Source organism: Cebus imitator, unplaced genomic scaffold, assembly GCF_001604975.1.
Source record: "Cebus imitator isolate Cc_AM_T3 unplaced genomic scaffold, Cebus_imitator-1.0 Scaffold138, whole genome shotgun sequence".
NCBI lineage: Eukaryota > Metazoa > Chordata > Mammalia > Primates > Cebidae > Cebus > Cebus imitator.
In genome coordinates this window covers 3,320,901-3,338,371 of record NW_016107453.1, presented here as the reverse complement: position 1 = coordinate 3,338,371, position 17,471 = coordinate 3,320,901, and the positions used below count along the sequence as shown (strand labels likewise).

The following is a 17,471-nucleotide window of genomic DNA, read 5'->3' as shown; positions in this document are numbered from 1 at the left end:
GGAGACGGGGTTTCACCATGTTGGCCAGGATGGTCTCTATCTCTTGATCTCGTGATCCGCCTGCCTTGGCCTCCCAAAAAAGTGCTGGGATTACAGATGTGAGCCACCATGCCTGGCCTACAATTGTACTTTTTTCTGATACACAGTCTTAAACTTAGTTGATATTTATTTTCTAAGTTGTAAATTGGTTTGTTACACTAAACTTTTTTGAACTGCTTTGGAATTTTGGCTGTACAGTTTTTCCCATTAGGAAATGTAACTTTGACAATGTAACTTTAAATTGAGGTTTTTTTTTTGTTTGTAGATGTTTTATTTTTTAAAAAACACTGTAGAGTTTCTCCCATAGTAGCCTGTGAAGGAGCTCTTCAGACTAGTCTCATAAACAGAAATAGTGTATTCTCCTGCTACATAAAATAGACAAAGCTTCCAGAACAGAGTAATAATAGCCAGTATTATAGTTGTTAATCCTTAATGATGTTAATAACTTAACTTTAGGCTATGCAGGAATTTGGAACCATGTGTACAGAGAGAGACACAGAAACTGTAAAAGGAGTTCTTCCATATTGGCCAAGAATTTTTTGCAAAATTTCACTTGTAAGTATTCAAACTTTTCTAGTTTATTTCTGTTATATGTTTTTGGTTGGAGTCATGGAGACTCTCAAATTTGTAAGGTTGATTTTTGGTGAGGGTTATTAAATGTTAGGTCAGCCTTGTTATACAGATTGAATTGTTAACACTTGAGAAGAGTGTGGAAATAAAAAAGATTGGGGCCTGGTACAGTGGCTCATGCCTATAATCCCAGCACTTTGGGAGGCCGAGTTGGGCAGATCACTTTAGGTTAGGAGCTTGAGACCAGTCTGGCTAACATGGTGAAACCCTGTCTCTACTAAAAATACAAAAATTAGCCAGGCGTGGTGACGGATGTCTGTAATCCCAGCTACTTGGGAGGCTGAGGCAGGAGAATCCCTTGAACCCAGGAGGCAGAGGTTGCAGTGTGTCAAGATCTCATCAGTGCACTCCAGCCTGGACGACAAAGAGAGACAACGTCTTTGAAAAAAAGAAAATTACTGGACTGTGTTGGGTTATGAAGAACATTGAGGAAGTCTGTTTTCAGAAATTAGGTTATTACTAGAGAATTATCCAAGTGCTTTCCAGTTTTAATACATTTTGACAATTATTTTATTCCCTGTAAATTTGCTGCAGAAGAATGAGAGTGAGTTGCTTAATTATTCAAGGCCTAGCTTTTTTTTTTTTTTTTTTAAATTGAGGTGGAGTCTCGCTCTGTCACCCAGGCTGGAGTGCAGTGGCACAATCTCTGCTCACTGTAATCTCTGTCTCCGGGGTTCAAGTGATTCTCCCGCTTTAGCCTCCTGAGTAGCTGGGATTACAAGTGTGTGCCACCATGCCTTGCTAATTTTTTGTAGTTTTTATTAGAGATGGGGTTTCACCATGTTGGCCAGGCTGGTCTTGAACTCCTGCCTGCAAATGATGTGCCCACTTTGGCCTCCCGAAGTGCTGGGATTATAGGTGTGAGCCACCGCTCTCAGCCTCAAGGCTCAACTTTGAAACTGTTTTGAATATAATCCTATCTCATTGGGAAAAGGGGAGAAAGAATAATTATTTTACATAATTTCTGATTAAAAAAACCTCCAAATTATTGATTTAAAAAATTGATTTCAGTTTAGCTCAATACATAGATGAATTCTTGGTAATGGGTCATTATAGCATATTTGGAAATATCTGTGATTGTTTTTATGGACTAAAGCTATTTTAAATCACATTTGTATTTTTAATAGGATCATGACCGTCGGGTCCGAGAAGCCACACAGCAAGCTTTTGAAAAACTTATCCTTAAAGTAAAGAAACAGTTGGCTCCCTACTTAAAAAGTTTAATGGGATATTGGCTAATGGCTCAATGTGATACTTACACACCAGCTGCGTTTGCAGCAAAAGATGCATTTGAAGCGGCTTTTCCTCCAAGCAAGCAACCTGAAGCCATAGCATTTTGTAAGGATGAAATTACAAGTGTAAGTTCTGGAATCATTCTGAATCTTTTTTTTTTGTTTTTTGAAGTGTTTCAGGGTTACAAGAATACCATAGTGATAGCTCTTTTACTTAGGATTGCAGGGGAATGAGTAAATATATTTCCAACTGAAGATTGCCTTTTTAAGATTCTGTTTAGTAAAGTTGACTAATTTGGATCTGTGACAAATTAACATTTTGGATTGGACCTTTCTACAGTATTTCCATTTTTCATTTTAATTTTGAAGTCTTTATTATAGTTTTAAAAAGTAGATATGTTATAATGTGTAATCTAAACAAAGAATATATTTAAGAATAAATTATTTTCTCTCATATTTCCATTTCAGTACATATATACAGATCTATCTTAGTGTCTTTTTATTGGCTTTCTGGTGTAACTTTACATGAATGTACTATAGTTTAGCTCTTTTTATATTAATATACATTTGGATTTTTTTTTCCAATTTTTTATCATAACAAATGCTACTTCAGTAAACATTCTTGAGTAGAACTCTTCATACACTTGTGGGAGTGATACATACTAGAACTTATAGTAAGCATTTGTTGGGCCAAAGGATAAGAACATTAAAAATTTTTATAAAAAATGATAAATGGCCCTTCAGAAGGCCAAACAAATGTATACTCCCATTATCAGATTAAGTTTCTCCACACTGGGCCAACACTTTGCCATAACTTTTTCATAAAAAGTTATCAGCCGTACCTATTTGTGACTTTCAGTGTGTCTGTTTCTAGTAATGTCTTATTTCTTCCCCCTTTATTTGCTATTCCCAATATATGGACTTGAAAAACGAGACAACAGAGTTGTTAGAATTATATGGAGAAATAAAAGTAGATGAAGTAGGAGTGAGGAGGGACTTGATAATTAAAAAAAAAACAAAAAAACGATGCTTGCATTTATTCCCTTATTTAGTATTCCTATGTTTCCACAACACCCTGTGTATAACCCTACTTAAACATTTCTGTCTGACCCTCTCTCCCTGCTTTCCTTTCTCCTTTCAATTAGCCGTCCTTCCTGTGGCTCTCCATTACACTATAAATTCAAATTTCTTGTCTTGACATACATTTGTCTTATAGTGTAATATAAGGCAAATTTCTTATAAGAAATTTGAACTTACAATGTAATATAAGAAATTTCTTGTCTTCTTTTTTTTTGAGACGGAGTTTCACTCATGTTACCCAGGCTGGAGTGCAATGGCGCGATCTCGGCTCACCGCAACCTCTGCCTCCTGGGTTCAGGCAATTCTCCTGCCTCAGCCTCCTGAGTAGCTGGGACTACAGGCACGCACCACCATGCCCAGCTAATTTTTTGTATTTTTAGTAGAGACGGGGTTTCACCATGTTGACCAGGATGGTCTCGATCTCTTGACCTCGTGATCCACCCGCCTCGGCCTCCCAAAGTGCTGGGATTACAGGCTTGAGCCACCGCGCCCGGCAAGAAATTTCTTGTCTTATATTACACTGTAATTACGTTCAATTACATGATCTGGTCCCTGCTTACCTGTCTAATCTCTTCACCCAACACTTCCCGACACATTACATGATTCTAGTTCCCCATTTAGGTTCTTCCATTCTTCATTTCTCAGGTATACCAAGCTTGTTTTTCTAGGGAGAAGGTTTATAGCTTTAATCATATGCTCAAATGGAGTTCTCTAGCCCATCTGTAACTTGAGAATTTTTGGTTGATTTAAAATGCGAAGTGATAAATGTTATGAGAGTGAAGTGTTATGAGTTTGGACACTAAGAGCTTTAGGAAATGGACTTTGAGACAACCAATTTGGCTCTTCATAGGCTTTTAAAAAAAATAAATTTGTTCTTGGCTTTGTCATGGATGGATAACAGAATGAACATATGGGTTCTGTTATCCATATGTTCATTCTTCCGTTTTATTTTCCCTTTAGTTGTCTATGCCACAGTTTATTACAGCTATTGGCATTGAATTGTCTCAAATTCCAAACCCATGTATTAGAGAGGAGGCAGGCAAATGAAAATCAAAATATCAACATTAGAGATAGTATATCATACTGTCTATAAGACATGTGCTCTGGGTCACACCATTAGTTCTAGTCCCACTCTGCCATCAGGTATCAACTAGGTGTTGTATGACCCTGGGCAAGTTTCTGTGCCTTCATTTTGTAATTATAAAGCAGGAATTAACTTGCACTTCATGGAGTTGTTGTGAGGATTAATTTAGTTAATGCCTAAAATGTGTTCAAAGCAACACCTGGCACATATAAAAGCTCAATAAATGTTGTTTTCATTGCTGATAAAGTAGTTACTGGAACAATGGCTGGACTCCCTTGCACTACAGCCCAGAAGGAAACAGACTTCCCCACGTTTGAAAACCTCATACCTTCCTCTCTGATGGAGCAGAGCACAACGTGTGGTGTTCTTTGTAGACAAGCAGGCTTACAAAAAGAGGGGAAAGCAGAGCCCAATTTCTCTCCCAGATTCACAAATTCATTTCATTGCTGTGTGCAAGAGAAATGGAGGAACAAGTGGTCAGGAGTATTTATAGGCACATAGAGAAGAAGTATCTATCCTTATTCTAACAGTAGCTAACGTTGGGGATCGATAGGAAAAGAAAAATTGATAAAATTCAAATCTTTTAGTTTTGCTATTGATTCTGCTCTTAGGTAAGATGAGGTTTATGTGGATTTTTAAAAATGGATTTTACAAAACTAGGCTTTGTGTGTTCACTATTGACAGTTCAGTAAAACCAAAGGCTTTGGTATTTTCCCCCCTTTGTAGGTGCTGCAGGATCATCTTATAAAAGAAACACCTGATACACTCAGTGACCCGCAGTAAGTTGTATTGGTTCTTTGTAACTCATGTTAAGGATTTGTTTCACTCATAAGTAATCAGATGATATCAATGTGACTTTTTTTTTTTTTTGAGATGAACTCTTTTTGCCCAGGCCGGAGTACAGTGGCTTGATCTCAGCTTGTTGCAACTTCCGCCTTCTGGGTTCAAGCAATTTTGCCTCAGCCTCCCGAGTAGCTGGGATTACAGGCACCTGCCACCACACTCGGCTAATTTTTTTGTATTTTCAGCAGAGATGGGGTTTCACCATGTTGGTCAAGCTGGTCTCAAACTCCTGACCTCAGGTAATCTGCCTGTCTCGGCATCCCAAAGTGCTGGAATTACATGTGTGAGACACTGTGCCCGGCCTTGTTTACTTTTAAATTCTAATTCAAGTTTTAAGAGTCCTTGAGGGAAAATAGTCTTAGATAGCTTGATATCCATTCCCTGGAATCACCCTTGTACATGCCACTGACAGCACTATACTTGCTCACTTATTTCAAGCCTTGGCCTTTCATCTTCTTTCATCTAGTATTATGAGTAAAGTGTGATTAAATTTCTTATACTTTGAGGGTCGTTGGCATAGAGGAAATAGATGATAGAAATAAAGCAACTTTGGTAGATATTTAAAGATAAAAACTTTTAAAATAGAAGTACCAGATATATAGTTTGGCTTATTCTAAATTTTTTAATATATTATTTTGTTTTATATTAAGAACTGTTCCAGAGGAAGAAAGAGAAGCTAAATTCTACCGGGTTGTAACTTGTTCCTTATTGGCATTAAAGAAATTGCTTTGCCTCTTACCTGATAATGAGCTTCATTCTCTGGAGGAGAAATTTAAGTCTCTTTTATCACAGAATAAATTTTGGAAGTATGGAAAACACAGTGTACCTCAGGTATATTAATCTTTTTTACCTTAAGACATTTCTCTGATTCCTTAACCCCATCATCTTAGTTTATGTTTTATGTTTATTGTTTATATTTAGAACGCTGCAAGCACATCTCTGTTGTAGGCCATTCATTTACTGAATTACATCTCTTACTATAATGTTACTTTATTTTTACTTTTTTATTTAGTTTTGGCCTCAGATTCAGAATTATCGGTATGAATTACCATACTCCTTTGTTCATAGCACCTTAAAATTGGTATGTGCAAGGCTCTTCTCACTTAATGTATTTATTTTTTACCTCTTGTCCGTCTCTCTCTCCATTCTCTACTTTTACTGGCTGACTGGTCTACTATGTTTAATATATGTCCTTTTGTTTGTACAATTGAGTCTCATCATTCATAGTAATTACATTCTATAAACTCATCTTGAATACTGACTTAGTGAATACTGAGGGATTACCCTTACGGGAAATACGGGGTTAGGTTCTTATGAGCCCCTATTCACAGCATTTTTGTCAGTTAATAACTGACATAACCATTACATAACCTTGTTTTATGTGTGTTTCTGCTTAAAGACACCTTATTTCATAGCTATTGTTGATTCATTAGCATTGAATTCCTGGCCAACAGCACTAAAACTCATGCCTGGATAAAATGTATCTACCACATATTTTCTTTGTAATGCACATCACAGCATTCTTGTGTTTAGACACAATAGACAGCACTTCAGTGCTGCTGCTTGGAGGCCATTTAAAATGTGAAATTACCAATCAAAAGCACAAAAATTTGAAAAAATACTGTGAAAAGGACACTTGTTTACAGTATGAGAGTTGAAATAAGGGAGTGTCTGTTGCCTTGTTCTGTCTCAGCTGGGAATGTGCATGGGGGTGACAGATTTTTCACCATTCTATGCAGGTCCACAAATAGCTGCAAGACACTGCAAGTTTTTTTTTTTTTTTTTTTTTTAATCCAGACAGAATTTTGCTCTTGTCACCCAGGCTAGAGTGCAACGGTGCAATATAGGTCACTGCAACCTCCACCTCGTGGGTTCAAGTGATTCTTCTGCCTCAGCCTCCCAAGTAGCTTGGATTACAGGTGCCTGCCACCATACCTGGCTAATTTTTTTGTGTTTTTAATAGAGATGGGGTTTCACCATGTTGGCAAGGCTGGTCTCAAACTCCTGACCTCAGGTGATCCACCCACCTCAGCCTACCAAAGTGCTGGGATTACAGGTGTGAGCCACCTTGCCTAGCCTAAGATGCTGCAAGTTTTGATTTTGGGGTTACAAATAAATTTTAGCAAGTAGGTGAATTAGCAAATATGGGATTTGTGAGGATTGACTGTATTTTTGAAAAATATGCGTTTGTGTTCGCTTGAGTTTTTAATTCACATAAATGGTACTGTGTTATATTTTATTGCATTTATTGCTTTAAAAAAAACTCTCATTTTCCTATATGTACATCTGATCTATGACTTCTGCCTGCCTTGTAGTATTCAGAAGTTTGTACGTACCTATTCATTTAACCTGCCCATTCCTCCAATGATAGATCCTGATTGCTTCCAACTCCTTTCCTTCACAAGTAATGCAGCAATGAACATCTTCATTTATGTGTAATTATCTGAATTGCGGAGTCAATAGAGGGTGTGCATACCTAATTTCCTGAAATAGTGCCAGATTGCTCTCCTGAATGGCTGCATTACTCTAGACTCAACCATTAATACATGATGACTCCTATACTGCATAACCTTATACTCTAGCCATCACTATGCAACATTAGCATTTGCTGCTTAATTTTTCATCAGCCTAATAGGAATTCAGGTGATATTTCTCTTTAATTTGAATTACCTTTCTTATTGGTGATTTTTTAGCAACTCTTCATAGCATCTCTTCAAGCATTTTTAGCATCTGTTCGTTTTTGTGTTTCTTCTTGTTAATTTTTCCTTGTTTTTTCTATTGGAGTTCTCTTTTTATGTAAGAGTTTCTTCTGTAATCTAAATATTAGCCTTTTTGTCTTTTTAAAAAATTCTAGTCTCATGACAGAGTATCTTTTGTCACTTTAGGCAATGCAAAAAAGCTCCCATTCTGTCATGTCTCCCGTGTGTCTTATGTCAGAAAGAAATCTTAATTTTGATGTGATCACAGTCACTGATTTCTGCCTTATGAAGGCCATGCTTACCTTTGAATCATAAAGATATTCTTGTATTTTTAAATTTTTTAGCTTTATAGTTGTAGGTTTTATATGCAGTTTTAACTTTCATATAAAATCTTTAATTCATCAATAACCTACCTTTTCGTTTGGTGTTAAGTATGGATCTTGTTACATTTTTCTACATATATGGTGAGTCATTTTTCCTAACATTACCTAGTAAACTGATCTGTGGTTTTGTCATTACAAGACATTAAATTCTTGTATATTGTGGGGCACAGTGTCTCATGCCAGTAATTCCAGAACTGTGGGAGGCCAAGGCAGGTGGGTCACTTGAGCCCAGGAATTTCAAGTCAGCCTGGATAACGTGGCAAGACCCTGACTCTACAAAAAATAAAAATAAAAAATTAGCCGGGTGTAGTGGCACACCCCTATTGTTCCAGCTACTTGGAGGCTGAGGCAGGAGGATTGCTTGATCCCAGGAAGTTGAGGCTGCAGCAAGCCATGATTGTGCCACTGCACTCCAGCCTGGGGGCGGGACCCTATCGCAAAAAAAAAAAAAAATCATACAATCATAAATTTGCCTCTAAACTATGTTCTGATGCATTGGTCTCTGTTTCTTCTTATACCAGTGCCATTGTCAGTATGACATTATGATTGGTTTTTTTTTTAAATTTTTTTGAGGCAGTCTCTCTCTGTTGTCCAGGCTGGAGTGCCGTGGCATGATCTCAGCTCACTGCAACCTCTGCCTCCTGCATTCAAGTGATTCCCCTGCCTCAGCCTCCTGAGTAGCTGGGATTGCAGGTGCCCTCCACCACACCTGGCTAATTTTTATATTTTTAGTAGAGATGGGGTTTCATCATGTTGGCCAGGCTGTTTTTTTTGAGATGGAGATTCGCTCTGTCACTCAGGCTGGAGTGTAGTGGCATAGTCTCGACTCACTGCAACCTCTGTGTCCTAGGTTCAAGCCATTCTCCTGCTTCAGCCTCCCGAATAGCTGGGATTACAGGTACCTGCCTCCATGCCCAGATAATTTATGTATTTTTAGTAGAAACAGAGCTTAACCATGTTGGCCAGGCTGGTCTCGAACTCCTGACTGTAGGTGATCCACTTGCCTTGGCCTCTCAAAGTGCTGGGATTACAGGCATAAGCCACTGTTCTCTGGCCAGAACTTTATTTCATAAAAATTTCAGTAAACTTGGGCTGGGTGTGGTGACTCACGCCTGTAATTCCAGACCTTTGGGAGGCCAAGGTGGGAGGATTATTTGAGGCCAGGAGTTTGAGACCAGCCTGCACAACATAGTTAGACCCCATCTGAAAAATATTAAAAAATTAGCTGAACACAGTGGGGAGTGCTAGTAGTCGTAGGTACTTGGGAAGTTGTGCTCGGAGGATCATTTGAGCCTGGGAGATTGAGGCTGCAGTGAGCTGTGATTGCACTGCCACTGTACTCCAGCCTAGGCAATAGAGTGAGACCCTGTCTCAAAAAAACAAATTCCAGTACATTTATTGAATTTCTCAAACTCTAAGTAGAATTTTAATTAGGGTCGTACTCAATTTATAGACCAATATGGAGAGACTTGCTTTCTTTATGTTATTGAGTCTTCTATCCATGGAGTTCCCATCTCTCAATTTTTTTTTTTTGAGATGGAATCTCACTCTGTCACCCATGGTGGAGTGTTGTGGTGTAATCTCGGCTCACTGCAACCTCTGCCTCCTGGGTTCAAGTGATTCTCCTGCTTCATCCTCCTGAGTAGCTGGAATTACATATGCTACCATGCCCAGCTAATTTTTATGTTTTTAGTAGAGACAATTTCTCACCATGTTGGCCAAGCTGGTCTCAAACTCCTGACCTTAAATGATCCACCTGCCTTGGCCTCTCAAAGTGCTAGGAATACAGGTGTGAGCCACCATGCCTGCCCTCTCTCAATTTATTTGGGTACTTTAAAATATCCTACAATAATTCTAAAAAATCAACTTATTGAAGTATAATTTGTACACAGTCCTGTAAAATGCAGCCATTTTTACAGTTTAAGTTTTGACAGATGTATATACCCATATAACCACTACAATAAAGAAATAGAACATTATTTTTTAACCCAAAATATTTTCCTTTTGTCCTTCCAAGTTATTGTCTACCTTTACCCCAGGCAGTCATTGATTTGTCTTTTCCGTGCTTTCATATAAATGGAGCTAGACATTACTTTGTATGTTTTAAGATTTATTCATGTTGTTGCATGTGACTGTAGTTCATTTTATTGTTTCATATAGTTTTTGTGTGAACATATGTTTTTGTCTTTCTTAAGGAGAGGAATTGATGTGTCATATGGTAAGTATATCTTTATAGGAAGCTACCAAGATGTTTTCTAAAGTTGTAGTACTCTTACCAGCAATGTGTGGGATTTTCAGTTGCCCCATATCCTCATGTTTCATATTGTCAGCAGTTTTAATTTAGGTCATTCTCCTGGGTATGAGATCAGGGATTGCAATAGCTCACGTGTCAAATCTGGCACATCTGTTTATTTATTTATTTTTTTCCCATCCCCATGGACACGAGGAAAACATCTATTTTTGTAAATAGTTTTATGTATTATCTGTAGCTACTTTACTGCTTTTACTGCTGCAAATCGGAGCTAAGTGGTTGTAACAAAGACTACTTGTCCTGCAAACGTTAATATATTTACTCTCTGTCCCTTTACAGAAGATGTTTACAGACCTCTGGAATAGAGGTTTCTCATTGAGATGTTAATTTACATTTTCCTGATGACTAATGACGTTGAACATCTTTTAATGTGTTTGTGGGCCATTTGTATATCTTCTTTTTGGAGGTGTCTTTTCTAATCTTTTGCTTATTGTTGAATTCATATATTTTTTATTCCTAGAACTTCTGCTTGGTTTTTTATATTTTCTGTTTCTTTGATGAAATTGTCAGTTTTTTTCATCCTCATCATATTTTCCTTTACTGAGTATAGTTTTAATAGCTTTTTAAAATCCATGTCTGATAACATCTGGGTCATGTTGGAGTTGACATCAGTTAACTGTCTTATCCCTTGAGATGAGACCACATTTTTCTGGTTATTGGTATATTGAGTAATTTAAGATTATATAATTGACATTGTGACTGTTATGTTTTGGAGACTGGATTATTTTATGTTTATCCAAAAGATATTATTTTTGTTAGCTGGCAGTTAACTTGATTAGACCCATACCAAACCATTATGTGTGTGGTGGGAAATGCCTTAATTCTCAGTTCATTTCTTGTTTTAGCTTTAAGCTGCTTCTACTTTACTTGAGGCCAGGAGTTCAAGACCAGACTGCACAACATAGTTAGACTCATATCTCTAAGAAATTTTAATTTTTTAAAAAGTCGGGGTTTCGGCCGGGTGCGGTGGCTCAAGCCTGTAATCCTAGTACTTTGGGAGGCCGAGGCGGGTGGATCACGAAGTCAAGAGATCGAGACCATCCTGGTCAACATGGTGAAACCCTGTCTCTACTAAAAATACAAAACATTACCTTGGCTTGGTGGTGCGTGCCTGTAATTGCAGCTACTCAGGAGGCTGAGGCAGGAGAATTGCCTGAACCCAGGAGGCGGAGGTTGCGGTGAGCCGAGATCGCGCCATTGCGCTCCAGCCTGGGTAACATGAGTGAAACTCCGTCTCAAAAAAAAAAAAAGTTGGGGTTTCATCATATTGGTCAGTTTGGTCTCGAATTCCTGACCTCAGGTGATCCATTTGCCTCAGCCTCCCAAAGTGCTGGAATTACAGGCGTGAGCTATCAGGCCCAGCATCTCTAAAAAAATTTTAAAAATTAGCTGGGCATGGTGGAGTGCACATGCATGATTCAGAGATGGATTGTAGATTTAGGCTGTTCAAATACGGAATATAGGGGTTTCCTTCTGTGGCCCTCTCCTTCCTAGAGTCCCCTCTCACTCTCCTGCATCATCCCACGTGATCCTGGCCTTCTTTCCTGGTTCTTCTAGTTCCTCTGGCCAGAAAGAAGTTAGTCTTCCTACTGAAGTTGTAGCTGGTCCTATGCCTTTGTGATGGTGACCACAGCCATGTTTGGGCAGAGCTGCAAAAATTGAGATCTCAATCTACATGGATCAGTTACTCCCAGTTTGATTCTCCTCTAAAATGCATATGTATTTCAGTCTCCAGAGGCCTCAGGTAGTTGTTTTTTTGTGTTTTATCCACAGAGGCTATACCTGATCTTTTTTTTTTTTTTTGGAGACGGAGTTTCGCTCTTGTTACCCAGGCTGGAGTGCAATGGCGCGATCTCGGCTCACCGCAACCTCTGCCTCCTGGGTTCAGGCAATTCTCCTGCCTCAGCCTCCTGAGTAGCTGGGATTACAGGCACGCGCCACCATGCCCAGCTAATTTTTTATAGTTTTAGTAGAGATGGGGTTTCACCATATTGACCAGGATGGTCTCGATCTCTTGACCTCGTGATCCACCCGCCTCGGCCTCCCAAAGTGCTGGGATTACAGGCTTGAGCCACCGCACCCGGCTATACCTGATCTTTTAGGAGGATGGTTATATTGGGCTGTCACTCATCCATGTTTTTTGGTTTTAAAAATTGCAGTTTGGTTATTTTGAGTTGCAAGTATGCTGTATTTATCCTGAGTAGAAGTATTTTGTCAGATAAAAGTATGTGAATGCTTTCTTCCAGTATGTGACATGCCTTTTCATTTCATTAGTGTTTTTGAAGAGTAGATATTTTAATTTTAATAAAGTCTAATGGATCATTTTCTTTTATGGTTGTGCTTTTGATACGCTATTTTTAATTTTTATTTCAATGGCCAGTTACTAGATTGATGTCTTATCTAAGAAATCTTTACCTACATTTGCAAAGATTTTTTATATTTTATTTTAGACGTTTATACTTTAGCTCCATGTAGTGCATTTAGAGTTTATTTTTGCATATAAATTGAAGGTGAGAGTCAAAATTGATTTTTTGGGTATGTTGTATTTAGTTTCTGAAAGACTATCCCGTCCTTATTCTGACAACTTTGTCAGAAGTCACTTGACTGTATGTGTACAACTTTAATTTTAGACTCTGTTCAGCTCCATTGATCTGTATGTCTATCCTTACACCCAATACCATACTCTTGATTATTAATGTTTTATACTGTGTTGAAAACTTCCAACTTTGTTCTTTTTCAAAATTCTTTTGGTTGTCTTAGGTCTTTTGCATCCTAAAATAATGTTTTATAATCTCCTCAGTCTTTATGGTTTTTGTTTCCATCATGAATGAATGCTTGATATCAAAGCAAATCAAAATTTTCTTGATTTTTCTGATGTATATATGATCAGAGTTTTTCAGCATAGCTAGAATTTGCTGTCTTTTTAAATGTCATGTCTTTTAAAATACTCACTTATATAAAATATACATATTTTGTGGTGTTAAATATGTGTGTATTTTTAAACCTCACAAAATATTATCTTATACTCTCAATCTTTGTTTAGATTTGCCTATGTATTTGTTGCTTTGTGTCACAGGTGTTTTTATTTCATTCTCATAATTTTTTTTTCCACTCTCATTTTCAAAAGACATATTTGCCGAGTACAGGATTGTATGTTGGTATTTATTTTTGTGTTGGAGATACTGTTCCATGTCTTCTGATTTAAATTATTGCTGTCAAAGTCAACTATCAGTCTGATTATCCTTCTTTTGAAGGTAGTTTATCCTTCTCCTTGGGCTACTTTTAAGATTTTCTCCGTGTGTTTTTCTAGTTGCACCATAGTGTGTCTTGGTGTGGATTTCCTTTATGTATCCTGCTTGGGATTTGCTGGGCTTTCGAATCTTTGACTTGATATATTTCATTGGCTCTGCAAAATTCTCAGCTATTATTTCTAGGTGTTTCCTTTGCCTCATTCTTCTCTTGTTTTGGGATTTTGATGAAATAGATATGAATCTCCTTACTGTATCCTCTATGTCAGTTATGTTTTCCTTTGTTGTGTTTTGTCTTTTTGTCTCTCCATGCTGCTTTGTGGATAATTTCTTTTGCTCAGTCTTCTAGTTCACTGATTCTTTTATTTCTATCTAATCTGCTGTCTTAGTCCATTCAGGCTACTTTAACAAAATACAGTCAGCTCTCCATATCTGCAGGTTCTACATATGTGGATTCAATCAACTGTAGATGAGGAACCTGTGGCTATGGAGGGCTGACTCTATTATGCCATTTTATATAATGAACATTTTATGTAATTCATGGGCACTTAGTACATGTGTGGAGATAGGAGGGTGGGGTGTCCTGGAACCAATTCCCTGCAGATACCAAGTATTGAACTGTACCTTAGACTGAGTAATTTGTAAACAATAAAAACTTATTTCTCATGGTTCTATAGGCTGGAAATTCCAAGATCAAGTTGCCAGCAGATTAGGTGTCTGGTGAGGGTTGCTTTCTCTGTTTCAAAGGTGTCTCCTTTTTGCTGTGTCCCCATGTGGCAGAAGGAGTAAATGTGGTCTCTCACACCCTTTTAAAAGGGTACTCTAATCCCATTCTTGAGGGTAGTACCCTCAAGACCTAATCATCTGCTAAAGTTCTTACTTCCTAATACTATCACACTGGTGATTAAGTTTCAACAAATTAATTTTGAAGGGAGACATTCAGAACATTGCACTGTTCTTAAATTATGAGTTGAGCTTTAAATTTTAATTATTCTTAGTTTAGTGTGCTTGATCTTTTCAGATCTACTCTGTTTTTTCCAGGATCCTTTTTCCTACAAGTTTTAAAAAACTTTTGTTCCTTTAAATATAAAGTATTTTATTATAGAATTAGTGACTGATCATTCTAAGATTTAAAGTCTCAGATCTTTTATTTCTACTGATTGTGGCTCATGGTGTCTTATTTTCTGTTTGTTTGGCTATAATGGAGGCCCCAAATGAAGGCTTCTGCTACTAAAGAGGATTTGTGTTTGCTTCAGTTAAAGAAAAAGAAAGTTGAATTAATTCTTTCAGCCTTCACTTTTGCCTTGGTAATTCCTTATGCCTTTTCAGCCATTTCATACTCTTTTAAGATTTTAAAAAGTATTTTTTCTAGCTATTTTAGTTTTCTTAGTGGGAGGGTTAGTGTGAATAATCTATTACCATAAATTAAAAATATTATCAAGTTTTACTAGGTTTTAATTTAATTCAGCTTTGCATTCTTTTAGATTCGCTCAGCTTATTTTGAGTTAGTTTCTGCATTGTGCCAGCGCATTCCACAGTTGATGAAAGAAGAAGCATCCAAAGTGAGCCCATCAGTTCTACTTAGCATTGATGACAGTGACCCAATTGTTTGCCCAGCTCTCTGGGAAGCTGTACTCTATACACTTACAACTATTGAGGTAGGTAAGAGAGGCACATTTAGTACACTGAGGAATACTTGTCTTTTAATTGTATTTTAGAACCCTTAGGTATCATGTGACAGCCTATGAGATAAGAATATCTAAAACTTATTGGAAAAATGCTTTCTTGGAAATAAAATAAACTTGGCATAAGTCTTCAACTGACTAAAATGGCATAGAGTTTTTATTTTATTTTGTTTAGCCAGTATTATTCTGTAAACCTTATGTGGCCTAGTGCAGTCACCATATCTGAATTTTATATTTAAGATGAAATATAATTAAGATTGAAATATAATTGTCCCTTTTAGAAAGCAGCTTTTATAGAAATAGAAGTTAAATAATTATTTCTAATCAATAATGTCCTGTAAGTATGTCGAATATATGATCATTATATGTAACCACATTTATAATTTCAGTTTTAGTTTTTAATGGTGGTGAGAGATTTTAGCTTTTTTTTTTTTTTTTAAATCTTCACCTTAAGATTTTAGCTTTTTTTAAGGTAAAATACTGTTTTTCTTTTTGAGAGTCTATATGTTTTCTCTTTTAATTGGGAAAAGTGTGTTTATGATCTCTAATTACTACTATAATCTTTTCTTTGGTTAGGACTGTTGGCTTCATGTAAATGCAAAAAAGAGTGTGTTTCCCAAGCTGTCAGCTGTTATTCGTGAAGGTGGTCGGGGTCTAGCTACTGTCATATATCCTTACCTTCTGCCATTCATCAGCAAGCTCCCTCAGTCCATCACAGATCCAAAGTTGGATTTCTTCAAAAATTTCCTCACATCTCTAGTTGCTGGGTAAGAAATTTAAATTTTTGATTTTTAAAGCAAAACAGATTTTCTTACTTTTATACTCATTATTTCTTAAATTTCTCCAGCATTTTTTACTATTCATTAAGTACTTTTACTTAATGAATTACATTTGGTATTTTTTTCAAAAGAGAATTACAATTGGTATTTTTTTCTTGAGTGTATTCAAGGCTTCAGTGGTAGAACACAGCAGAAAGTTAGATAAATAAGGTAAAGCTCCTAGTTGGAAATAGGTCACCTAGGCTATTTTTCAAATTAGCCATTTATTAACAGCAGAATGTGCTAACCAGTTGTGCCACAGAGACACGTAACCGTTTTATTTTTCATGTTGATCAATACAAATGCCTAAATGCAGTAACTTAGCCAGTGAAATTTTTTAAATGTCCACAAATTTAACTACTATAGGTGTTTAAATTCACTCTTTAAAAAACTATTTCAGTACATTTGATGAACTTAGAATATACAGTGTTTTATTAATGATTACAGGTTTTTTTTTTAATATACCATTATCTTTATTTGGTTAATGTTATCTTGAAATTGCAGGTGGATTGGTCCATGAATAGAAAATTAATATCTCAGCTGGGCATGGTGGCTTACAGCTGTAATCCTAGCACAGGCCAAGGCTGAGGTGGGAGGATTGTTTGAGGTCAGGAATTCAAGACCAGCTTGGTCAAGATAGCAGACCCTATCTCTAAAAAAGAAGAAGCTAAAGGAAATATTCTTTTACTTTTTGCTGATATGTTTTTTGAAATATTTTTTCAAAGTTTTTTAAGTTCATATTCTCATTGGGCTATATGTATTTTTGTTGGTATTTAACTTGTAGTTTAAGAAACTGCTTTAAAATTTTTTCTTCTGATTGATACCTATTTAAGGTCTTTATTTTGATAATTCTGAGTTCCTATGTTCTTCTTCATGAAAGAGTAATCCAGTTATTAATTATTCCTTAGGCTATCAACAGAGAAAACTAAAACCAGCTCTTCAGAGTCCTCGGCAGTAATATCTGCTTTTTTTGAATGCTTACGTTTTATAATGCAGCAAAACTTAGGTGAGGAAGAGATTGAACAGATGCTCGTCAATGATCAGGTATCTATAATGTAAAAGTCGTCAGTATCTTTGCATACTGATTATATAGAATCAAGCTCATTGTGTCTTGTTGCCATTTTCAGTAATAAGCCTTCCTTGTAAAAATTTTATTTTTATAATTTGCCAATTGAATAATGTGTATTTCTGCTGTCAGTTGGTAGCATGGTATGATACCTAAGAAACTAATCAGTGTCTGGATGCATAAACCCTGTTTTTTTGTTTGTTTGTTTGTTTGTTTGTTTTTTTGAGACGGAGTTTCACTCTTGTTACCCAGGCTGGAGTGCAATGGCGCGATCTCGGCTCACCGCAACCTCCGTCTCCCGGGTTCAGGCAATTCTCCTGCCTCAGCCTCCTGAGTAGCTGGGATTACAGGCA

The 17,471-nt window shown here is 36.9% G+C and overlaps 1 protein-coding gene across 1 annotated transcript in view; it reads left to right on the top strand.

Annotated features, from left to right (window-relative positions):
* The window catches only part of LTN1 (listerin E3 ubiquitin protein ligase 1), a 63,893-nt gene that overhangs the window by 6,802 nt on the left and 39,620 nt on the right, over positions 1-17,471 (top strand). The window contains exons 3-9 of the mRNA XM_017541920.2: positions 496-594; positions 1,797-2,027; positions 4,792-4,844; positions 5,559-5,739; positions 15,034-15,207; positions 15,811-16,001; positions 16,961-17,096. Of these exons, the coding sequence (XP_017397409.1) occupies positions 496-594; positions 1,797-2,027; positions 4,792-4,844; positions 5,559-5,739; positions 15,034-15,207; positions 15,811-16,001; positions 16,961-17,096 (1,065 nt within the window). The remainder of the gene's footprint in view (positions 1-495; positions 595-1,796; positions 2,028-4,791; positions 4,845-5,558; positions 5,740-15,033; positions 15,208-15,810; positions 16,002-16,960; positions 17,097-17,471) is intronic.